The sequence below is a fragment of the Adiantum capillus-veneris genome, chromosome 5 (genome assembly GCF_014529385.1).
Source record: "Adiantum capillus-veneris isolate H3 chromosome 5, ASM1452938v2, whole genome shotgun sequence".
Lineage (NCBI taxonomy): Eukaryota > Viridiplantae > Streptophyta > Polypodiopsida > Polypodiales > Pteridaceae > Adiantum > Adiantum capillus-veneris.
Window position 1 is genome coordinate 163,974,308 of NC_140935.1, and position 25,651 is coordinate 163,999,958.

The 25,651-nt window shown below is 41.2% G+C and overlaps 1 protein-coding gene across 7 annotated transcripts in view; it reads left to right on the forward strand.

The window, feature by feature from the left end:
- Positions 1–18,265: 18,265 nt before the first annotated feature.
- LOC147458479 (uncharacterized) overlaps positions 18,266–25,651 on the forward strand; it is a 40,267-nt gene continuing 32,881 nt past the window's right edge. For 4 of the 7 annotated variants that reach the window (XM_086513115.1, XM_086513118.1, XM_086513117.1 and 1 more), the window contains exons 1-2: positions 18,266–18,527; positions 18,905–19,034. In XM_086513115.1, the coding sequence (XP_086369241.1) occupies positions 18,499–18,527; positions 18,905–19,034 (159 nt within the window). In that variant the 5' untranslated portion in view covers positions 18,266–18,498. The remainder of the gene's footprint in view (positions 18,528–18,904; positions 19,035–25,651) is intronic. The other 3 variants (XR_015188232.1, XR_015188233.1, XR_015188234.1) reach the window with 2 other exon arrangements.

Genomic DNA, 25,651 nt, shown 5'->3' on the forward strand with positions numbered 1-25,651 from the left:
TTACCATTTTTGAAAGTTTTGCAACTATACCACACAAAGACTCATCTTTGTGAGTTTTACATTGCTAATGAGTGGTCTTAGTATAACATGTTTTATGCTTGCAAAGAGAAGAAAATAGTCATTTTGAAAGTTATCAACTATTTATGAAAATTTGCCAATGCCAATTTTTTGATTCACAAGTTTTTTGGTGGCTTTAATGAAATCTAAAGGCAATTTTGGCTGTGTAGGTGGAATCCATAACATCCAACTATTCTTCCTTGATTTTTGAGGCACCTAATACCCCTATAACTAACAATACAATGATAGACGAGGTTTTCAGTTCTCAACCAAAAGTAGTCATATTGAGCTAAAAAGTATAGTCAGAAATCAGATTGGCCTAGCATATTCATTTTGTAGGTTATATCAATCTCTAACCATAGATTCTAAATTTTCAATTTCTTGATGGAAGAGGAAAACACTCTAAAACAAAGCAGAATGAACACAAATTTAGCACAAAGAACTTCTCTATAGAGGCAAAAAAGCTTCATGAGAACTTGGTGACCTAGTTGAGGGAAGAAGTGAGAGCTAGATAGCATGGAGATGAGAATCTTTTACCACCATTAAGATCCCTACCCATGATTGTGCATTTTATTAATGGAACAAAGATGAGGACATGGGCTCCTGTTGGGTTAAGCCCAACTTTGTTTTATTTGTGAGAACCTCCTTTAGGCCAAAAGAGGGGAAGCTATGAATATGGATTCATGCATGATGTCAATAAAAAAGATCAAAATCGTTGCTAAAGATAGTTCAACGACTCATGGGATGGAAATTGATGATGGGACATGTGAACTTTCTTGTTTACCAAGCTGAATATCAATGGGAAAGGTGAGTGTGTGTTTTTCGATATCTTGTGGAAAATGGAAGCCTAATGGATCTTCAATACTTGTGAAAATATTTATAAATGCCTTTTCCAAAGCCAAAATCAAATATGATAATACAAGACAAATCTACAATTTCAAGCAAAAACAAGGAGAGGCAGTTAGAGACTGTGCTAGCCACATGAAACAATATGTTGTTAAGCATCCTGAGCGAGAAAAGCTAGCTGAGGAAATACTAGTTTACTTTTTCTTGGAATGCTTATGAAAAAAACATCGCATGCTACCTTCTATAGCATGAAACATTTGACTTTTGAATGTTGCAAACTAGATGCAATTGATCTAAGGAATAACTACAAAAATCTATGGTGAGGAATAAGATAATAGTGATGTTAAAAGTGATAGGGTTGTAGCTGATTTATGTGCTCAAGTGGGGCCAATATCTATACCTCAATCTCCTACGTCTAGATATGAGTATTTAATGAAGAAATTGGATGCAGTGGTAATTGGTCTAAAGAGACAGTTACCATTCAGAGCAGTAAGACAAGGGACACTAGTTGGTCAACAATGGGCCAACCAAAGGAAAAATGGCATGTTGTCAAACAAAAATGGACTAAACATGAGACCCACAAGTGTTATTACAAGCTTATAAAAGAGGGGAATGTGCAATATATGTCAATGAGACCACAAGGGAAACCTTTGTGCAGGTATTTACCAATGGCTCAGATGCAAAAACCTGAAATGGGCATGGAGAGATTTTCAACCTATGCTAGGTCAACAATATCCGTTACCAAGATACAATGCTTTTATTATCAAGATTATGCACCCTAAAGTGCCCATGGACGAGAAGGCCCTAGTGCTAATCTGACTCTATGATGATAGTAATTCATCAATGTCTATGGAAGAGGGATGGTAGGTACAACAACCAACCCCAATGATGGAACCAATCTATTATAGATAGCCCCAAAAGTTGCCCCATTGTACTTCATTGTAAATCAAGGGGCAAGACAACTAGTGGTGTAAGGCAACAACCACATCCAAAACCAAGGCCTAGGATAGATGACTGCCACAATGTGCAGTCAACAAACATTGGAGGAATGAATATCCACATATAGATAAAAACTTAGTACAACCAATAGTCTATTGCTATGCCTGTTGCAAAAAAGTGGAGACTTTCAAAAGAAAATTCGTAAAAACCCTAATAGCAAGGTCAAAGCTATTATTGGTGGGAGTAATTCCATTAGGTTTATCATTAGTGAAACAACAATACCCCTTTTTTTTTTTGACAAGAGCTCAAACTAAGCTCGAGGGGAAAGAAGTTGTTGAAAAATCCAGATGAAGAAAAACAATAATCTCAAAATAAAAGAAATAACAAAAACAAAACATCATGGAGAAGTAAGAACAACAGGCAATAGCCATGAAAGGAAAATAAATGCTTGAGAACAAAGTATTTCAGCCGCTAAATGCTACACTAGGACCATATCAAGCAGGGTTACAAGTTGGACAAAACATGAAAACAAATGGAAACAATACCTAGACTGCAAGCTAAAAAAGCTAAGCTTGGCCTAGAGTATACAAAAAGTTTTAGAAAGGTAGAAGAAAGGACCAACACACTAATTGAAACAAAACAAGAAAAATTAAAAACTAGGGAAAAAGTGGGTGAGGTGAAAGAAAAAATGGGTGACATGAAAGAAAAATAAACCTTAGCTTGTAAGAGAACCAACTCTTATTGTGCCTATACAGAGGATGGGCTTGAAAATATGCCACCTATGGTAGAGGATTGGCCTAACCATTTGCGGGATGTGTAAGAAATGCAAATGATGGTAGTCACACTTTATTGTCTATACCATTTGAAGACTTCTGCATCTCCACCCATGGAAGTGGACATGCACTCACTATATGGAGATTGGGGTTTAAGGTGATTGGGTAATTCAAAATCAAACACTCTTAAAATCTTGCCATCATACATACATGAGCATGAAAAAGAGTCCTTAGTTTGCAAGACAACCAAAGTGGTGAAAACCAAGGAAACTTTGGACATTGGTAACTTGCATTTGATCATGTACATAAAGATAAAATGTACTTTAACGAACTTCTTAAACTTAAATCTAACCTATGGAGTGACTTGCACAAAAATTTGGAAAAAATGGGGATTAGAGGTTTAATTCAAGAGCATGTCAATGAAATAAAACAGAAATAAACTCCAGGGAAAATAGTAAAACATGTTTCAACGAGGTAGGAGACTATTGTGAGGGTGAAGAGGGCAACACCACCTCACCTATGGAATTTGTTGGAGTAAAAACCATGGCTACCCTATATAGTGGGGTTGGAATTGCCATTGCCACCAAGGAAGTGCGGGAATCATGGTAAACACTTGCTAAAAAAAAAACACATATGACGCTGTAACCTGTAGATGAACATGTGGAAAGACCTCTAGGATTGCTAGATGGTGCTATGGTCAGTTCTTGTGCCATTGACTACAAGCACATGTTTGTAATAATGGAAAAGTCTAATTATGATGTCATGTTAGAAAGACCATTTATAAGGCAGTTGCAAATGATCTAAGAATGGGGATACAATTATATATACTTAAGGTGTGAAGTGGGTTTAATCGCAAGGATCAACTTAGAAAATCACTCCTTCAAAGACGTGTCAAAATCTCCTATTCAAGACTTTGACTCAAAGACCACAACTAATACTAAGCTACCTTCTTGGTTGATGTTGGAAGTAGAAGATTGAGACTGCAGCCATATAAGTGGACTTAGATTTTGGAAACATTGGATACATATGTGAATGAAAGCACTCCTAGTCAATTTTGCAACGATAAAGGTTATGATATAATCCCAATCCAGACAATGTCCATAGCAAGACAGAGTGGGAAAATCCCAAGTAAAGGATCCCATTCATATAAAGGTGGAGCCACTTCCCACTCTCTCTAATCTCGAGTCTTGCGTCGAGGCATTCTAAAAATTTGAACAAAAAATTGTGATTAAATAGAATTGATGACCATAACGTGACCATAAACACAAAATTAATCATAACTAGTGCACTCTTTATCCATTTTTGACCCAAATTTACCAATAGGCTTAGGATAGCGTTGTCTGCAAGCGCAAAAGTTTGTAGGTTAAAATGAGGGCTAGGTACGTGGATTGTGGTTCAAGAATTTTGGCCAAATTCACTTTTGATGGTATAAGTTGGTTCACCATAATGAACGGGTTCTAGTGGCACCACTTGTGTGTGATTTGGATCATTTGTGAGGAATTTAAGCTCTTTTTTGCAATTCTTAGAGCTTTGGATGAAAAAGTTGGCTTTGGCTTTTGAACTTTTGGGAGATGGTAAAAATTGCGTGTTTCCACGAAACTTCTAGCAATGTTAGTGTTTGCAAGGGCTTCTTTTATGGCTTTGATAACTTTCTTAGTTGGTTGTACCATGCTTGGAACAAGTAGCATTCTCCCTCTAAGTTATGACCAAGTACATGCATTAGATTCAAGATTTTTGGCCAACTATTATCAGACTTGTATCGTGTATTCCTTGGGTCTTGGAGATGAGTTCCTACCCTTGTGAAGTCAGTTTTGGGGACTTAAGCCCATGATTGCCCAATTTCCTGGTGTTCTCCCTAGGGATAAGGAATTTGGATATCTTGGGTTGGGTTTTTCTTGGGTCATACCACAGTTTTGCTTTTCGATTACCCTCTTCCTATTGTTGGTACCCCGCTATTTTCTATTTGCTGAGGTACACAGATCGCAATCCATGTATCTGCAAATTTCAAAATACTGGTTTTTGCAATGTATGGGTGCTATGAAGGGCCGTTTGTTGATGCTAGTGAGCTTTTGGATAACCCTAGTCCCTCGTGGTGTGATCCCGTCCCTTGATGGATCTAGACCCTATTGCTTGTGCATGTGGATTTTGACCATTATCAAGCCTTAAGCATTATACAAGGAACATACCTGTCGGATCTGGTGGGTAACAATGGCCTGGGTGGTCCATAGCAAGTAGAAAACAAGAAACTCTCTCAAAGGCACAATTTCCCTCCCTCTCTCTCTCTCTCTCTCTCTCTCTCTCTCTCTCTCTCTCTCTCTCTCTCTATGAGTGACATGTGCAAATGAGCTTGTCCAAGCCCCTTTTTTTCCTATATGTCTACCCCTTACATGGAAGTCACTTGTGTGTTCCACTCTATTGGATTTATTCCTTTGTCTACATTACCTACGGCTCATACAACTTGCAATTTTGATGATCAATAATTGTGTACCACCATTTTGGTTGTTCATGCCAGATTTGGCTGAGCCCAATTTTCAACGTTCTCCAATTTCCTATATTAGATATGCTTGAAATGCTTGCTTTGTACATTTGATTTTAATTCCGAGCTTCTTGGTGATAATCGTTAATTTTTAAGAGTTGCTTATTATTATTATGCAAAAAAATAAATAATTAACTTGCCCCCCCTCCTATTGGGAGTTCTCATGGACGATAGTGAGTTAAGGGTCGTGTAATGTGGCTCTATTATATGAATGAAGTCAATGCACTAGGTAACATGATGCGGTGCAAGATGCGGGGCTTGAGTGATGCGCTCAAGGTGTTTTGTTGGCAAGACATCTTTTGGTGTTACCTACTTAAATAGAAATTTTTGTAAGTGGATAGCACGTTCTTTAATGATGAATGGGTCAAACAGTTCAGTGTGGCTTCAACATTTGGCTTTCTAGATTTTTTTGAATTTTCGAGCCTATAGTGGCTCTTGTGGTGGTGGTATTTTTGGTTTAGTTTGCCAAATCCAATTTGTGTGTTGGAGGTTGTGGTGAATTTATAAAGGGCTATTGATGGTGAAGATTCATAGATTGGCAATGTGCAGTATCAAGTTGAATGCGGCGAGGTACCCAAATGATCGTAGAGGATGTTTAAACGATCTTTTTGGGTAGCCAAATTTGCATGTTTCCATGCACACTGGACGTTTTTGGTTGTGATGGAGTTAGTATTGGACATTCATAGTCCATTGTTGCCCGGTGAACGTCATGTATTTGACATTTGGCAACAAAGTGTAGGAACTCTGTGGACCACATTGGTGTTTCTTCGTATGATGTTGAGGTGTGGGATACACAAGTAAAGGATGTATCGCTGAAGATTGAAGGGTATTATAAGTTCTTAAATTTCTAAGTCATGTACTTCAAAGTGTGGAGCCATGTGAAAATGAGGTATCCTTCTCACTCCAATGCTAACAGCGTGTCTTTTTCCTCCACATAGAGTTCTCCTCTTTTGAGTGATGAGTTGCAGAGATCGAGAATTTTTTCCATTAAAAATTGTTACCTACTCCACAAGGGAAGATTTTCTGTAGCGATGGGCGTAGACATTGGGTGCCAAATTCTTTAAAAATGTCATGACAGTCCCAGTGTAGGGCACCCAAGCATAAGAAAACTTATGTACTTCAAGTGTGCCAGGAGATTCTTAAAGTCTAAAAATTGGAACACCTAAATTATCTATGAGATATTGTGGGCCTTTTAAGATACTCAAGCGAGTTGGAGGCATGGCTTATAGACTCTCTTTAGTTGCATACTCTCATATACATCTGGTTTTTCATGTAAGTCATTTATGTAAACGCTTGCATAGGGATGAGAATGTCATTGACCAACATATTTTGGTTGATCTCATTGACCCTCCAACCCAGCCGCATGAACCTGAGTGCATTTTCGACTATCATAATGTACGTACTCATCATCATGTGCATCATCAAGCATTAGTCAAATGGAAAGACAGACCTGAGGAAGGTGCCCATTGGGAAAACATTAGTGTTCTTAAGAGGTAATTCCCACTTTTGTTTTAAAGGAAGAAAACACTCGAGGTTCCCTACAAAAGGGAAAGAGGTTGGAAGGAGAGATAGGTCTCAGACACCCTGGTCTCACACTAGTAAAGACATTTTCAGCATTTCTTTGTGTGGCCATGGCATCTACCCACTTTGTAAGATAATCAGTTGCCGCGATGATATACGCCGATATGCTAGTGGGGCTATGGGTCCTACAAAGTCAATTTCCCACTTGGCAAAAATTTATGCTCCCATCATTGGTCTTAAGGGCATCTCACCTTTCTTAATTGGTAATTTGTTTTGTTGACATTCATGGAACCATTTGACATAGGCTTCCATGTCCATGTGTAGTGTATGCCACCAAACCCCTGCAACTAGGATTGTTTTGTTTGTGGTCTCAACTAAGAAATGACCTCCTACTTGTCCAACCTATGCTTGCATGAGGATGGGTATTGTAACATTTAATGGCCTAATAACTTGTGTGTAGTGGAAATTAGCATAAACATAGTGAGCATTTCATTAGAATAGATACCTAATGAGCATAACAGGAGTGCTTGGGTGGAGAGAGCAACAAAAAGCATAACACTAGTTAGATAGCATGAACAATACTTCAAAAGAGAGAGAAATTAAGCTATTGACAACAATCGAGGACCGGATATACATGGAGCTGGTACCCCCTCCAAAAGGCTTTGTATTATAGGTTTCTCCCATCAAGAGAGACATTTTACAATACAATTCTTTGTGTTCCTTCAAGACTGGCTAGTGCAATGAAGATGGAAGCTTCAAGCACTAAGCAAAATAATTATAGAACACAACATCAATTCCCTCACGGCCTCAGACTTAAGACCTCACACACCTTCGAAGATGGTGAGAGCTAGCGGGGTATGAGAGTAGATTGAGAAGAGAAGGAGTAGTCTTACGAGAAAGATGTACATCTCCTCACATAATCACTCATATTAGCATAGCATAGCTTATTAATTAGCATGGTAGAGGAGATGAGCATGCATTGAAGCTTGGCTCTTGGTTGGATTTGCATCACAAATCCAAGAGTTGTTTGTGTAGACCTCCCTTCTTACAAGCTTGAAGTAGGTGATAAGCTTTCCATTAAAGCTTGAGAAGGAGAGAGAGAGTCTTCTTGCTTCACACATGAGCTTGTGTGTGAGTGTGTGAGATAAATGTCTTTGAAAATTCAACCCCCTCTCTCTCTTGGTTTGTAGGATTTGTGAAGACTTTTTTTACACACACACAAAGCATCCAATTTTCCTAAGCTTAGCCATTGGGCACAACCTTTGATTTTTGGAACCTTAGCATTTTGGAAGTCGTAATGGGCTGAACCTTAGGGTCTTTAAAGCCCATTGTTGGACCTTGCTCTATTGTAGATGCCCCCGCCTTTGGATCCCTACTGTGGCCGGTCTACCAGCTTAACCAATATTCTAACTTGTTCTCCCATGGCACTTTCCCATATTAAATTATCAGTTTAATACGAGAAAATCATTTATGAGAATTAAATATTAGTCATTATGACATTACCTCTCTTGAGAAATCATAGTCGTCGGTGGGGGCTCTTGAGTTCTCCTTTGAGAAGGAGATGCGTCATCAAGAAGAAAATTTTTGAGCCCTTCGTATGGATCCTCTTCTTCTTCCTGAATCGGAGACATGCCTCTTTTGGGAGTCTCACAAGGAGGCTTCCTAGGTACTCTCTCGTCATGGTGGGGAGTTTGGAAAATCCCATAAGCACAAAGCACTTCACTTTGGAGGGATGGATTGCCCATGGCTTCTTGATGCCTAGAAACAAGGTAATTAACAAGCATAGGGGCATCATTCGTAGCCTGATCATTAGCAAAATCAAAGCTATCAACATTAATTTCACTGTCTTTAATATTGTCAGGCATTTTAACAACTTTTAGGTGTAAACTTTTTAGGTGTACTTTGGCACTTCAAGCCCTAGTTGCTACTCCTCTTTACCCCTTTAGAAAAGCACTCAAGCTACTGTACCCATGGCTCCAATACCATTAATTGCAAGGAATAGAAGAGAGGGTCGTTCAACACCAAAACAACATTGGCTCTTGTCAAGCTTCTAATAGCTCAATAGTGGTTAAGCCGTAGGCAAGCCCCGTAGGACTCCATTGTTAAGACCATAGCTCTGGACGTGATGCCCCGTTATCTGCACGAAGGCAGGCGCACTGCAAGGCTGAAAAATCCTTATTCTAATTTCTCATTTACAATTAATAATAACAACCATTTACAGCTAGTTTGAGGACCTCCCTTCTTGAGCAAGAAAAGAGAAACCTTGTGCTCTGATACGAATGGAACATTTAATGGCCTAATAACTTAAGTGTAACGGAAATTAGCATTAACATAGTGAGCATTCATCATAATAGATTCCTAATGAGCATAACAAGAGTACTTGGGTGGAGAGAGCAACAAAAATCATAACACCTAGTTAGATAGCATGAACAATACTTCAAAAGAGAGAGAATTAAGCTATTGACAATAGTTGAGGACCTGATTTACAGGGAGCCGGTCCCCCCTCCAAAAGGCTTTGTATTATAGGTTTCTCCCATCAAGAGAGACATTTTATAATACAATTCTTTGTGTTCCTTCAAGACTGGCTAGTGCAATGAAGATGGAAGCTTCAAGCACTAAGCAAAACACTTATAAAACACAACATCAATTCCCTCATGGTCTCAGACCCAAGACCTCACACACCTTCAAGATGGTGAGAGCTAGCGGGGTATGAGAGTAGATTGAGAGGAAGAAGGAGTAGTCTTACGAGAAAGATGTACATCTCCTCACATAATCACTCATATTAGCATAGCATAGCTTAGTAATTAGCCTGGTAGAGGAGATGAGCATGCATTGAAGCTTGGCTCTTGGTTGGATTTGCATCACAAAGCCAAGAGTTGTTGGTGTAGGCCTCCCTTCTCACAAGCCTGGAGTAGGTGATAAGCTTTCCATTAAAGCTTGAGAAAGAGAGAGAGAGTGTTTTCTTGCTTCACACATGAGCTTGTGTGTGAGTGTATGAGATAAATGTCTTTGAAAATTCAGTCCCCCTCTCTCTCTTGGTCCACCCCTCTTGCTATTTGCTCATGCTACCACCCCATTGGACCTCTCGAGGCTTAGCCAATAGGATTTAAGGAGCATTAGTGATAGCCTTCTGACACGTGTCCCCCTTTCCACTTTTGTGAGAGCTTTAGGTAATTAATTAATGCAACTTAACTCTCATTGGACCCCTTTGTCTCCTGGCCAATATGAATCAGGCAAGCCATTGGGTTGCTGAATGCTCATTGGACCCCTTGGAGACAGTCCAATAGTCTTCTAGAGAGCTTAATTCTTATTGGTTTTTTAATTAAGTGTTTTTGAATCAATTAAACTAGATTTACTCCAGCCTAATTCTCATTGGTCCAACTCCATGGCCATCCTATAGGATTTGAGTACACCTTGTGGGCTTCTGGGCTAGGAGCTGACATGTCTCTCTCATTTCCTTTGTGTAAAGGAGGCTTGTGTGTGTGTGTGTGTGTGTGTGTGTTTGTGTGTTTCTCTCTCATCCCCTACTTGCAAGTCTGGCCCCCTCCTTTGTAGGATTTGTGAAGACTTTTTTTACACACACAAAGCATCCAATTTTCCTAAGCTTAGCCATTGGGCACAACCTCCGATTTTTGCAGCCTTAGCATTCCGGAAGTCTTAATGGGATGAACCTTAGGGTCTTTAAAGCCCATTGTTGCACCTTGCTCTATTGTAGATGCCCCCGCCTTTGGATCCCTATGTTCCCTCCTTTGGATCCTTACTGTGGCCGGTCTGCCAGCTTAACCAATATTATAACTTTTTCTCCCTTGGCACTTCCCCATATTAAATGATCAGTTTAAAATGAGAAAATCATTTAGGAGAATTAGTTATTATGATTTACCTCTCTCTTGAAATCATAGTCATCCTCGACTATGGGGTAGAGAAGATAAAGCCTATTCATTAGTCCTTTTTCTAGCGAGTAGAGGATCCCTATGTTACCCTATGACATTGTTCCAGAATGGGTGACTAGTCCAATTGATGCTTGAGAATGTAAGCTGCCGCAAGTATGTCTGCACATTAGTCCTATCAATCTTCCATAGTAGAGTGACAAGCTCTACTTGGTGTTTGGGAGACGTCGTCTCTGCAAACTTGATCTAAGCATGCATACTACTTCATTTTTGTGCACAATAAAGAAAAAGAGAGTCTTATAAGACAAAAACTTTGTTCATTTTAAACATTTGTACATTTGCTTACTCTAGGGAAGCATTGTAAGCATTGACAAGGTTTAAGTTATCCTTTAATTGTATGCCTTGCATCCATCTAGCATCTTCAAAAGGATAATTCTTAAACTTAATAAGATATTGTCGGATAGTCTTACCAACTCTTAATACCTTGTCTTCATGTCAGAGAATGGACTTGGACTGCAGTACTCTTCTTGGTCCTCGATCTCCGGTGGGTCTTCAATAGTTGGTTCTTGAGGTGGCTCTCCTTTGTAAGGCTTTAGTAGCCTCACATGAAAAGCATCGTGTATGAGCCAAGGGCTGGGCAACTTGAGGTTATAGGCCATCTCATTGATAGGCCTAAGAATCTGGAAGGGACCAAAGTACCTTTTTGCTAACTTAGCATAGTAATTTTGGTGTCCCGTAGGATTCTTGCCCGTCGTGTGCCTTAATCGAGCCTTGGGAAATTTGAGTAAGACCCAATCATTTTCTTTAAAGGCTTGGGCTCTTCTGTGCTTGTCAGCATCAGCCTTTTGCCTTTGCTGTGAGATAGAGATAGCATCCTTGATCTTTTGGAAAGATTCTTGTAGGTCTCGGCTATACTCATCTGCAGCGAAGATCTTCCCATGAACCTTAAGTAGCAAGGGACTTTTTTATCTTCCCTCAATTACCTCAAAAGGTGCTTTTCACGTGGAAGTATGTACATTGTTATTGTAGGCATACTCCACTAAGGGTAAGTACTTCTCCCATTAGGATCTTTGATCTACTTCCATTACGTAGGCTTTTAGTAGATTGAGATTGTTAGGTTAGCTATTTCACTTTGGCCATCCGTTTGCGGGTGATAGGCCGAAGAGAAGTTTAGCCTTGTTGCCAAATTCTCAAAGAGACCCTTCCAAAAGTTACTGGTTATTCTAGGATCTCTATCCAACACTATGGACATTGGCAAGCCATGGTACTAGAAAATTTGTGATATGAAGAGGGTTGCCATTTGATGGGCTTGGATAGTCTTTTTGAAAAGTATAAAATGAGCTTGTTTACTGAACCTGTCTACTATCGTCCATATTCTCGTATTCCCATGGATAGACTTAGGCAATCCAAAGATAAAATCCATGGATATGCTCTCCCATGGTGAATTAGGGATTGGCAAGGGTCGAAGAAATCCAAGTTGCTTCCCTCTATCGAACATTGTCTTTTGGCATACCACACATTTAAAAACATACTCTTGTATGTTTGCTTTTATGGTAGGCCAATAGAAATATGTTTCAATCCCTTTTAGGATAGAGTGAATCCCTCTATGCCCTGCATAAGGAGGAGCATGAGATTCATACATTACTTTCTCACGGAGTGAGTTAGTAACGCATAGCATATTGCCATAGAGAAGATAACCATCTTGTAAAGTAAATGGTTCCTCTTTCTTCCCTAGTGCAAGGGCTGAAATCACATCTCTAAAATCGGGATCAATAGCATACTCATCTATCATAGAAGATAGATCATTGTGAGTTGCTATGGAAACCGCGTTCACTCTCGGCCATCTTGAGAGTGCATTGGCTACTTGGTTATGCTTGCCAGCAATGTGAGCAATATGAAAATGAAATTGCGAAAGAAAATTTGCCCACCTCATTTGTTTGTCGGAGAGCTTGGTCTGCATCATGAAGTACTTAAGACTTTGGTGATCCGTTCGCAGAATGAAAGGAGTCTCCAATAAATAGTGCTTCCATGAGTCTAAGGCATGTAGAACTAGGAGGAGTTCCTTTTCATATATGCCTAGAGGTTGCTCAATAGGGTCGAGCCTTTGACTTTCATAGGCTATGGCGTGTCCTTCTTGGAGCAAAACAACTCCAAGGCAATCACCACAAGCGTCACATTGGACCTCAAATGGCTTTGAGAGATCCGGCAGTATAAGCATAGGTTGAGAGATAAGCTTTTCTTTAAGCTTTTTGAAAGCATTGTTCTCCTTGGCAGACCATGTATACCCAATGTTTTTCTTTGTTAGCTCATGTAATGGTCCCGTGATTTGTGAGAACTTTTCTATGAAGCGTCTATAGTATGCACACATACCTAATGAGTTTCTTAGCTCATGAAGATGCCTTTGATGTATCCATTTGGACGCCATCTTGAGAGATAATGTGACCTAAATACTGAATCTCTTGTAAGAAAATTCACTTTTCTTTCGATTAATGTAAAGTTTATTCTCTTTTAGAACTTGAAATATTACGTGGAGGTGTTGCTTGTGTTCATCTAATGCAGAGTAGATGATGATATCATAAAAGAACGCTCCAGTAAAGGTTCCGTGAGGCATGAATAGCTTCTCCGTCAAGCGGTTGAATGTGGCTGGTGCATTTGGTCAAGCCAAAAGGCATGACAATGTATTCGTAAAGACCAAACGTAGTGCAAAATGCGGTCTTTACAATGTCTTGATCAACTATCCTTATTTGATGATAGCCACATTTTAGGTCAATCCTACTAAAGTAGGTCGACCCTTGTAGCTTATCAAATAGGTCTTCTACCCGTGGAATGGGAAACCTATTCTTGATAGTGATCCTATTTACTGCTCTATAGTCGACACACATACGAAATGTGTCGTCTTTCTTTTGCACTAGTAACACAATTGAGCAAAATGGAGATGAGCTAGGCCTAACCATGCCCTTCTCAACTAACTCATGCACTTGCCGCATAATCGCCTCTTGTTGATCATGAGAAACTCTATAAGGAGGTTTATTAGGGGGTGAAATTCCTGAAAGAAGTTCAGTTGCATGGTCATCATTGCCTTGTTTAGGAGGTAGTTCACAAGGGATGTCGTCAATAAAGACATCTTGAAACCCCTTGAGAAAATTGGATAACTCTAATTCCTTGTGATTGTTTATATTTTCTTTTGCTAAAGCATTAGGTTCATTTTGAGAATCTTTAACAAAAATCATGTATACAGAAATAGAGCTCTTTATTGACTTATTGAAAGCTTGCGTATGTACAATGGGTACGGTGTTACCCATTTTCTTAGCATCTAGGTACATATCTTTTTTCCTGAACCTAAAGTAGATTCTCCTTTCAGGGAATTTAACATTGGCAGCCATGCGATCAAACCATGGTGACCCTAGGATTACATCCTCATGCTTGAGAGGAGAGATAAAGAAATTGTCTTTGTCCACATAGCTTTGAACATGGAGCCTCAATTTCCCAATTAAGGGCGTGACTGAAGCTTCTTGCCCCTTGAAAGCACCATCTGTGGGTAGGGCATCTCCCATCTCATAGGCTTGGATGCCTAGCTTGGTGGCCAACTCTGTGGATATGAAATTGTGAGTAGAACCAGGGTCAAAAAGAATAAAAGAATAATGTTCTCTCACCTTTCCCCAAGCATTGTATAGAGGAGATCCTTTGTGGTGAGCTTCCTCTTCTTGGATGTTGACAAAGGTAGCTCTAGGAGGCTCATGGAGGTGTTCTTTTGGGGACAAGCACGGTACGCATGCCCTTGCTCGTTGCACTTGAAACAATGGTTATCCTTGTGATAATGCTCAAGCTCTTTAGGAGAGGGTTTGTTTTTGCCTTCGTAAACTCCCTTCTCCTTAGCCTTGTTGGAATTGCCCTTAGGAGACTTTTGGACATTGTCCTGCCCCTTAGGCTCATTGGAACCCTTGTTTTTCGTGGGCTTAGAATTTTTCTTAGCCCCTGTTTGGATATTGATTTCAGAAGCCACCATAGTATGGTGTATAACCACAGATATGGTGCATGGCCTTTGGGAGTTGACATTCTCTGCCATTTCTTCAGTTAAGCCCACACAAAATTGATGCTTTTGCTCTCCAAAATCCATCTTTTTGAAGACAGTGGCTTTGAGATGTAGGTCCCAAAACTTGTCTACATATTTGTAAATGGATTCGTAGGGAGAGAGCTTCAAGCTTCGCCATTTAGTGAGTACTTTGTCTTTGGCATCAGTGGCCAAAAACTGCTTCATAATGGAAGCTCTTAAATCTTTCCATGTTTGTGGAGCTTCACCGTTCGCCCGTAGGCTAGACCACCATTGCCTTGCGGACTTTTGAAAGTGCATAGCTACATGGCGTAGCTTAGAGGACTCCGTGAAGCCCTCATCTCCAAAGGCTGTATCGAATTGTTGGATAAAGGCCAAGACTTTGTCCATAGCACTAAAGGAGCCATCGTAGGTAAGGAAAGAGATGCTCTTTCCTCCCTCTTTGAACTTCTTGAGCTTGGACGACCTCTTCCACGCGGCATAGGATTTCCTATGGCCTCTTCTTTTTTATGGTTCAAAAGTTGCACCATCACTTTCTTAAGAAGATGAAGAATTTGAGAAAGATGGAGAAGAGGGTGACCTCTTTCTCGCCTTTTTCTTGCCTTGATCTTCTTTGTCTGCACCATCACTTTCCTAAGAGGAAGAGGATGAAGAAGATGGAGAAGAGGGTGTCCTCTTTCTTGCCTTTTTCTTCTCTTGCTTTTTGTCATCCCTCTTTGAATTATGGTGTGGAGAAGTGTGCGATGGTCTTCTCCGTTTAGGTGGTGATGGAGAGCATTTAGCCCGCCGTTTTCATGGAGCCATCTCCGTCGAGGTGGCACAAGACTCACGTCTTTCTCGTTCCTTCGGTGGGGGCTCTTGAGTTCTTCTTTGAGAAGGAGATGCGTCATGAAGAAGCAAATTTCTGAGCCCTTCGTATGGATCCTCTTCTTTTTCCCGAATCGGAGAGAGGCCTCTTTTGGGAGTCTCACGAGGAGGCTTCCTAGGTACTCTCTCGTCATGCTGGGGAGTTTGGAGAATCCCATGCGCACGAAGCAATCATTGCATTTCACTTTGAAGGGATGGATTGCCCATGGCTTGTTGAAGCCTAGAAACAAGGTAATTAACAAGCATAGGGGCATCATTAGTAGCCTGCTCATTAGCAAAATCAAAGCTATCAACATTAATTTCAATCTCTTTACTATTGTCAGCCATTCTAACAACTTTTAGGTGTAAACTTTTTAGGTGTACTTTGGCACTTCAAGCCCTAGTTGCTACTCCTCTTTAACCCTTTGGAAAAGCACTCAAGCTACTATACCCGTGGCTCCAATACCATTAATTGCAAGGAATAGAAGAGAGGGTCGTTCAACACCAAAACAACACCGGCTCCTGTCAAGCTTCTAATAGCTCAATAGTGGTTAAGCTGTAGGCAAGCCCCGTAGGACTCCACTATTAAATAGCTCTCGACGGTGATGCCCCATTATCTGCACAAAGGCAGGCGCACTACAAGGCTGAAAAATCCCTATTCTACTTACTCATTTGCAATTAATAATAACAACCATTTATAGCTAGCTTGATGACCTTCCTTCTTGAGCAAGAAAAGAGAAACCTTAAGCTCTGCTACCAATGTAACATTTATAGTAACTTGTGTGTAGCAGAAATTAGCATGAACATAGTGAGCATTTCATTAGAATAGATTCCTTATGAGCATAACAAGAGTGCTTGGGTGGAGAGAGCAACAAAAAGAATAACACCTAGTTAGATAGCATGAACAATACTTCAAAAGAGGAGAAATTAAGCTATTGACAACAGTTGAGGACCGGATTTACATGGAGCCGGTCCCCCCTCCAAAAGGCTTTGTATTATAGGTTTCTCCCATCAAGAGAGACATTTAACAATACAATTCTTTGTGTTCCTTCAAGACTGGCTAGTGCAATGAAGATGGAATCTTCAAGTACTAAGCAAAACACTTATAAAACACAACATCAATTCCCTCACGGTCTCAGACCCGAGACGTCACACACCTTCGAAGATGGTGAGAGCTAGCGGGGTATGAGAGTAGATTGAGAGGAAGAAGGAGTAGTCTTACGAGAAAGATGTACATCTCCTCACATAATCACTCATATTAGCATAGCATAGCTTAGTATCAAGAACAGCCTGCACAAGGGAACTATCAGAAATGATTTTGCTTGCAAAAATGAGTTGCTCATTAATATCCTTGATGCCAGCAGGAAAGTTTGCATGTCATCTTCCTCATGCATAATCTTCGACTCCAGCTCTTTATGCAGCAATGCAATTTTAGCCTCATTGCAACTTGCATAAAGACGAGCCAGAATATCCCAAGCCTTATAATTGATTTAGCTGAGCGAATGTGAGGAGTAATACGGCGCTTCATAGATAATGCAATTAGTGCATGGGTCTTCACATCTCTAACATCCCAACGAGCCTGCTTAGCTGTAGGCAAAACAGCTCTAGCAACATCAATCCTGCCACCAAAACCTGCAACATTCTCAATAGTGCCTACATGCACAGAATCAGGACGTACATCAATGCCCTGCACAACAATGCTCTTGGACACAAGAAATGTTGAATCATGTAAGCTCACATTGGGTAATTGTCCTTGTCCAAAATTATCCTCAATATCATACATCTTGAACACATATGTGTTGTTGTCAGCTATGGCGAATGCCTGCACGTGATGTGAAAACTGCCCGAAAAGAGGAGAAACAAAGAGGGACTAACGCGTGGTATATAGAACAACCCAAAGAAGAAATTAAGGGACTTGTTATGCCAAAAATAGCACTGACAAAAATTCTGCACAAAAGGACAAAAATGCTTGCACAGTAGTGCAAGTGGAAACGGAGGCCGAAATGAGCCCGAACCAAAATTCTAAGCAGACCTAGAACTACGAGCTATTCCAAAGTATTTGTGGACTTGCTGACGCTCACCAAAGCTCTCACCCAAATTGGAGCAAATGAGCAGGCGGGTGCTGGCGACTATGCCTGGGAGGATGCAACCTACTCGGGTTGCAGGGAAACACACACAACTCGGAGAAGACGAAGAAGGTCAAGGCACACACCAGAGAGTAGTATTACTTAATGTGCAATTGAAAGATAAGTTAGCCCTAGAGTGATGAGTGTATATACAATGCACGAGGGAGAAAAACCTGCTAGTGAGGTCACACACATCACTACTACATATATATGGTAACAGTTTCTCTTCATTGAATTTAGGTTGCATATAACAAAACACCACGATCTATGAGTCCACCCCATACCACCCTTGGTGTGTAATGAACTTTCCCATGGCTTCGTATGAACAAATGACAATTTAATTACCATTTCACCACCTTACTCCTATTATTTTAAAGCCCTATCTTGTACTACTCCAAATACTACGTGAGCACTCCTATGCCTCACTTCCCTATCTCGTCTATTTCACAACACTTTCTTAGTAGGCCAACTTGATTCTTCATCTAGTTACAAATAGAAAGCGTGTAGTGTTTTTTTGTTTGGGAGCTCGTTTCTTCTGCTCTATGTTTTTAAAATTGTGAGTTGTGTTATCGAAGCATGAGATTAGTATTTAGATTGTCATTTGTCACTTTTCTATGTTTTGTGCATACACTAATGAAAGGCAGTGCCTTCGTCTACTGTCAAAAGCAAAGAACCAAGAGAGGGGTGGGCGGCGGGGGCAAAGTGTGAAATGGAGGATTTTTGAAGTGAGCGAGAAGAGCAAATGGGGGTAGACACGCTAACTGCTTTATTCATCGTCAAAATCATGCTATCCTTATCGCAGAAAAGTCCTCAGTTCGGATCGTTTTCGCACTCCATGCATGCACGCCGCCTGTGTTTCGCTGTGCCTCTAGCCCGCCCCATTCTGCTCCAAACAAGCTTCTCACTTTGATGAGAAATGCCGAAGCATTCTCGTCCTCCCTCGAGGTACAATTAGTTTCACTTCTCTACTTTAATTTTGTCCTCTCCCGCCGTTAAGTTTTTCTACGCATTATCGCTTCAAATATGTGTTTCTCTCACTGAATTTCAGCTCGTTTCGTCTAAGATTCGTCTCTCATATTGATGCCACGAGTTGTTTTCTCTGAGTTTTATAATGACTACCAGCACAAATTGACTTTTGGTGTTTGATATTTATGTTGATCCACTGGTGTGAGTGCATCGCTTAATGTTCACGTGCAGACTTTATGAGGTCTTCTACGCATCCTTGTTGACCCGTGGGTGCTTAATCTACAGAAAGTTCTTAATGCATCTGCATTGTAGAATTCTTTTAGCACTTCCAATAACACGTATCTTTATGCTCTCAGAAATTATGGAATTCCAGAGCACAGTAATACTGATTCTTGTTGGGGAAAGCAACCGCGGCCTTTAGAGAATGGCAATTGGGTTTGTGAGGATCCACATTGTGGAAATGTGAACTATCCTCGCCGAACAGAGGTACATTGAATGGCTTCCAGTTTGGTTTGTTTTAAGTCTTTTTGGCGGATTTATTAGTTGTCTACTTGAGGCTAAAATTGGTAGCCTGTGATTTTTTTTGCTCTATGGTATATATTTGTGTGATGAGAATCGATAATTTTTCTCGAATATGTGAGTTTGAATAGCTTACTGGAGATTGTACTCCTCGTTATGTTTGGCAAAGAAATGAAGACATTAAATATATTTTTAATGGGAGTAGAGTTCTTTCAAAAAGAAGAGGACACCGTCTGATCGTTTAGGGCCCTTTCACAGCCAAGTATTGTCCAAAGTGTGAAGGTTTTGAAGGAGATCATGCTAAGGATTTAGTAAAATTGACAATCGTTGAATCACATTTTTTTTCTTTGGATAATGTTCTCCTGTGCACATATCTTATGCTTTTTATGCACATAATATGCATGAGGGTCCAGGGATACAAGAAGTTTAACAAAGAGGAACCGCCACTTTTTTTTTTGGTACAGCTTAAGAGCATGCAAAGGGAGAAATTTCTGTTTTAAGCCAACGTTCTTTCACCTTTCCATTTACATATTGTTCATGTGCAAGAAAGAAAAATGCGGTTGCTGATGCTTTATCATGAAAACCCCAAAAAGGAGCTGCAATATCTATTTTGGTATCATGAGCTTATGACATGAGAGAGCAATATGCTAAGAATTCTGATTTTGATGACATCTATGACAAATTGCAGACTGGTGTTGACTGAATGTCTCATTCCACCTTTTGGAGGACATTCTGGAGGCCTTGTGCACACAAAGCTCCTGGGATTGGTGGCCTACTCTTGGATTGGCGTATACTACTCATCATGTGCTTGCTTGCAATGGATGCCATCGTTCGAGAAACATTCTACACTATACATCCTATGGGAGTGCCACTATGGTCGTCACCTTTATCAACACACCAAAGACAAGTACACCAATACAAACCAATTCAAGGCTAAACAATGCAACACAACAGTGCAGTGTAAGAGGCACCGAATGCTAGGAGATCAGCTGTACCAGCTAGGTCTAGCTAATAACTTAAGGTTATGCGTCCCCAAGAGTCAGTACTTGGGAGGTTTTGAAGTGGGTGCATGGATGGATAGGAGCAGGGCATTTCTATGCCGAAGTGACCTCAAAGATTATCCTCCATTCGAGATCATGGTGGCCTGCGGTAACGGAAGGGCACCACGTGCCAACGGAAAACAACAAACGGACAAATTTTAAGCACTTCAAAACAACTGAAAGAGATGCACGGCACATGAGACACGGAGTGGCGGAGTTCCACCCCAAGAAAGCACTAGCCCCAAACCCTACGCCCCTTTCGGTATTTCTTTATATTAATTCAACAAGTTATAGCACGGGTGGCTCTACTCTGCATTTGCTGCCACAAGAATGCCAGAGAGAAAGGTAAGGCTTATGGCCTTCTAAAAGCAGTTTACATGAAAAGCATTCAATCCAAAAGCGTCGGGTCCAAAAGCTGCCTCCCAAAGCCATGAGCGTAATTTGCAAAAATCCGTATAGTGCCATGTCAGCATGTCAGCGCATTTTGCGGGCGTCCGTACAATTTGCCACGTTAGCATGTCAGCGTAAAAACCGGGTCGTTTGTACAATAGTGCCATGTCATCAGCGGTCTATGCAAGGCTTTTGTGTGTAAGTGTCCTTTATTTACTTGGGCCCCATAGGACAAGGTGCCATAAGTCGGGAGTACTTTTAATAGTTAGGCCTCTCGATGAGGAAGTGTAAGTTGGTGAGAATCTCTTCTTCTTTTGTTACTTCTAGGGTTTAGGTCCCTCGGTCGGGATCTGCAGGTTGGCGAGGGTTAGGATTGGGGAGCCTTAACCCATCGGGTCTTCAGTGGCTTGACACGTCAGCAGCTTGTGACATCCCCCCTTCTTGAAATTAGAGTAATCGTCCGCAGTTACAATATATCTGCAAAACAACTCAAGTTAGCTCAAAGATATTCATGGGTCATTCCGAGGGATAGTTAGTTTTCTCATTCCATATCGGAGCTCTTGATATTCTGGTGTAGCAAAATTAGCCATCACACCTAGGCTGCACTGATCCGCAACGGGTGTTGTAACAGACTTGGACACTCCAAGTCGAGAATCTACCGCGACAACACAAATAAACACTTCAAAACAGTTCACAGTTTATAATTGATTTGACACTGGCCCGGCGGAGTTCCGTGCCTAAAGATATTGGCCCCAAAGACTGGCGCCCCTTTCGGTATTTCTTTATGTATTAATCTGTGTTCAAGGCGCTCACACTCAGACTCTGCGTCCAGATACGCTGAGTTATGAGGCCCTGCCTGCTTATTTAAAGAGTACAAGGGATGCCAAAAGCAGAGCCCTAAAAGCTTCCCATAAAAAGCTGCGTCAAAACTGAAATTAAAGGCTTGTGCTTTTCTCTCTCAAGTTCTCTCTCTCTTGAGCCTAAAAAAATAAAGCAAAAGAGTTCTCCCTCTCTCTCTTTCAATTTCCGTAAAATAAAGCAGCAAAAAGCTGCGCCAAATTCTGTGCCGTAAATTGCGGAATCCGTACAACAGGCCTGCCACATCATCCTGCCACGTGTCATTTTTTCGCAAGCTGCAGCCATGTCACCAATTCCAGCCCACCATGCCGGGACTAGAGGGTGTGTGTGTGTGTACACTAGGCAACCACTTCACCAGTTTGTGACATACCCCCTCTTCAAAGCATTGTAATCACCCTCAATTACGCTTGCAAAACAGACAGAAGCCATAAAGTGCCTTAGCAGACATTGACTGTTAGTACCAATGCACTAGGAACACACATCTGGCACACGTACCAATCGACAATCACATCACACGACATCACAGGACATCACAAGACATCACAAGACATCACAAGACATCACATAAAAATTCAACATTCATTCGGATCTTAGACCATGATTTATTGGCAATGCAGTTAGCAATCGCATCTAGATCCACTCAGGACCTCATCGATGCCCGTTTGACTAACTCCTATTGTAACCATGTCTATTTGAGATCAATCAGACCAAAATGCTGTAGTCATTTCGTCTATCAGTTCCTGCACTTAAAAACAAGTCAAGAACAAATCAGTTTCATATTCAGGAATTCCATTTCATAAAGTCATACAACAGAATACTGTCAGCTCTCAGTATCCCTGAAGCTCAAAGAGACATCAGTGACTCTAGTATTCAAAATTCAAGACATCTGTTGACAAAGGAGCAAATTAACTCCCCTCTTGTGGAAACCCACTGCACCATATCTCCGGCCAAGCTCAATTCGGGGTTCCATTTGGAATAGACTATGCTAAACCAAAAGCTTCAAGGTAAAGTTTCACAATTTGAGGAGTATCTGCTAGGTCCTCCTCCTCCATCCACTTCGCATTCAATGCAGGATAGTTCTTGAATTTAACCAAGAACCGCCTTCTTACTTTACCCTTATTCTTTGTGTCCTTATGTGCCAAAATCTATTCAGGAACAAGGATCTCCTCGTTTTCTTCCACCTTGGTTGCTCATCAGGCTCCCCATCTTCGGGCACATCACCTTTGAAAGGTTTCAAGAGACTCACATGAAATGCATTGTGAATCCTCCAAGTGTCCGGCAGTTTCAGTCAGAAGGAGACATCATTGATCTTTTCAGAGATCTGGAAAGGTCCGTAGTATCGCACACTAAGCTTTGGAAAAAGCCTCTCCTTTCTCTTTTTCTTTCTTAGGCGTGCCTTCTCAAAACGTAAGAGCACTTAATCATCCTCCTTCAATTTCAAATTGCGACGATGGCGACCCGCTGTCTTTTTTTGTCTTTCTTGAGATTTCTGCAAAGCCTCGCGGACCTTTGCAAAAGCCATGTCTAAGTCGCGTGTTTACTCATCGGCTTCAAAAATCTTATCTTTCGTGCTTAGAAAGGGTGGAACCTCGCAGCTCCTTCAATAATCTCAAATGGCGCCTTCCACGTCGAAGAGTGTATCGTGTTATTGTAGGCAAATTCCACCAAAGGTAGATACTTTCCCATTGAGTCTTCTGATCCGAGATATAAGACTTCAATAAATCTAAAACCACTGAATTGGCAATCTCAGATTGCCCGTCAGTCTGCGGGTGGAAAGAAGACGAGAACTGCAACAGTGTGCCAATGTTCTCCCAAATTGCCTTCCAAAACAAACTCGTAAATCTGGGGTCCCTGTCGGAGACAATCGTCTCGGGCATGCCATGTAAGTTGAGAATCTGGGCCACAAACAGTCTCGCTAAATGATCCGGCTTGACTGTTTTCTTCACTGGAATGAAATGAGCCTGCTTGCTAAATCTGTCAATAACAATCCAGATACCATCGTGACCACTCCTGTGTTCTCGGGAGATCAAAAATGAAATCCATTGCAATACTTTCCGAGGGGTGGGTGGGTATGTGCAAAGGCTGTAACAATCCCTGTGCTTTATGCCTGTCAAACTTGACCTTCTGGCATACCAAGCAACTGCGCACAAACTTGTCCACATCCTTCCTGAGTCTCGGCCAATAGTGGCATTCAGTCATAACCTTTTCCCTCAACAGCTGTGTAATGCACAACATGTTTTTCCTCATCAAGTAGCCATCGCGAATAGAATATCTCGCTATTGTCTCCCCATCCCATATCCGTGTGAAAACGTCTGCAAAATCCATATCTGTGGCATACTGGTCGACCATATCCTTGAATCTCCTATGATGTATCGCAGAAATAGCTAGAACCAACGGCTTTCGAGACAAAGCATTTGCCACCAAATTCTTCTGTCCCTGCACATGGACAATCTGGAAGTGAAACTGTGACAAGATGTTCGCCTACCGCATGTGTTTTTCCGATAGCTGCTTTTGTGACAAGAAGTAGCGTAAACTCTGATGGTCTGTAAAGACAGTAAATTTGCTCTAAGTAGGTAATGCCGCCACTGAGTAAGAGCATGGATAACCGCCAAAAGCTCTTTCTCATAAATTTGTGCTGTCCATTCCGGCCTTGAGAACAATCGGCTCTCGTAAGCAATGACATGGCCTTCTTGCATTAAGACCGCACCTAGACTACGACCACAAGCATCACAATATACTTCAAATGACTTCTGCAAGTTCGGCAAAGTCAAAACTAGTGCCGTAGTCAATTTCTCTTTCAAAGTCTAAAAGGCAGTCACCTCTGTGGGTCCCCACGAGAAAGGGACTCCTTTCTGTGTCAAGATATGCAAAGAGGAAGCAACCTCTGCAAACTTTCGAATGAACCGCCTGTAGTACAAACACAATCCCAAGAAGCTTCTAACTTCATGGACATTCTTCAAATCGGGCCAATCATGGATAGTCTCTATCTTGGCCGGATCCATTTGCACTCCTGCTGCTGACACAATGTGTCCCAAAAAGTGTATCTTTGGTAGAAAAAATCACTTTTCTTCGCATTGTAATGCCTGAAATACTTGAAGCAGATGATCTCTATGTTCTGCCTCATCCTTGGAGAAAACATGATATCGTCAAAGAAAGTGCCAACAAATAGCCTGTACTCTCGAAAAATCATGTTCATCATCCGGTTAAATGTCGCAGGAGCATTGGTTAGGCCAAAAGGCATCACCAAATACTCAAATAACCCAAAAGTCGTCCGAAAGGCTGTCTTGTAGACGTCTCCTGGCGCAATTTGGATTTGATGATATCCACTCTTTAAATCAATCCTGCTAAAGCATGAGGATCCCTGTAATCTGTCGAGTATGTCAACGATCCTAGGAATCAGAAATCTGTTGTTGATGGTGATTTTGTTGAGAGCTCTATAATCGAAGTTCATTCTCCAAGATCCGTCTTTCTTCAATACCAACAACATTGGAGAGCAATACGGTGAAGTACTAGGCTAGACAAGACCCTTTTCCAAGAGGTCTTTCACCTGGTTCATAATCTCTTCGTTCTGGGCTCGGCTCACACGGTAGGGTGGCCGGTTTGGTGGTGTGCTTCCAGGTATCAGATCTATGGTATGATCTTCAAGACGAGCAGGTGATAACTCGTCTGGCATGCCCTCTGAGAAGCAATTGGCATGAAGTGGAGAAAATATTGGCGTTCTTTATCAAGTTCATACATATTTGTCCTATCCTCATCTCTCAACTCTTTCAAAAAGATCGAGTAAACAAACAAACTGGATTTCATTAATTTAGAAATGGCCGAAGCCGATACAATAGGGACAGACTCTGCCTTAAGTTTTATATCGAGTACAATGGTTCTGCCTTTCTCTGTTGTCAATGTCGCTTTCCTCGCTCGATAGTCGACCACGGCGTTGTTCTTGTGGTACCAGGGAATTCCCAAGAGGACATCACAACCTCCAAAGGCATTATGTAAAAGTCCTCATGCCCCAAATACCCCCAACAATGCAACCGAAGTTTGCCAATGACAAGTGTAATGGCTACGTCTCTGTCGGGTGCTGCTAGAACTGCCTCCGCAAGTGGTCCCTTTCGATCGGAAGTGATCTCGAGCCGCGCCGCCAATTCCGGTGAAATGAAGTTGGCCTTGGCTCCTCCATCAAAGAAAATAAGGGCTTCTTGGTCTTTCACTTTGCCCCAAGCTCGGCAAAGTTCTGTACTCTCGTCCAACGTGCTGGGATCGGTACCCACGCAATCTGGAACCAGTCCTGTTTTCATCTTG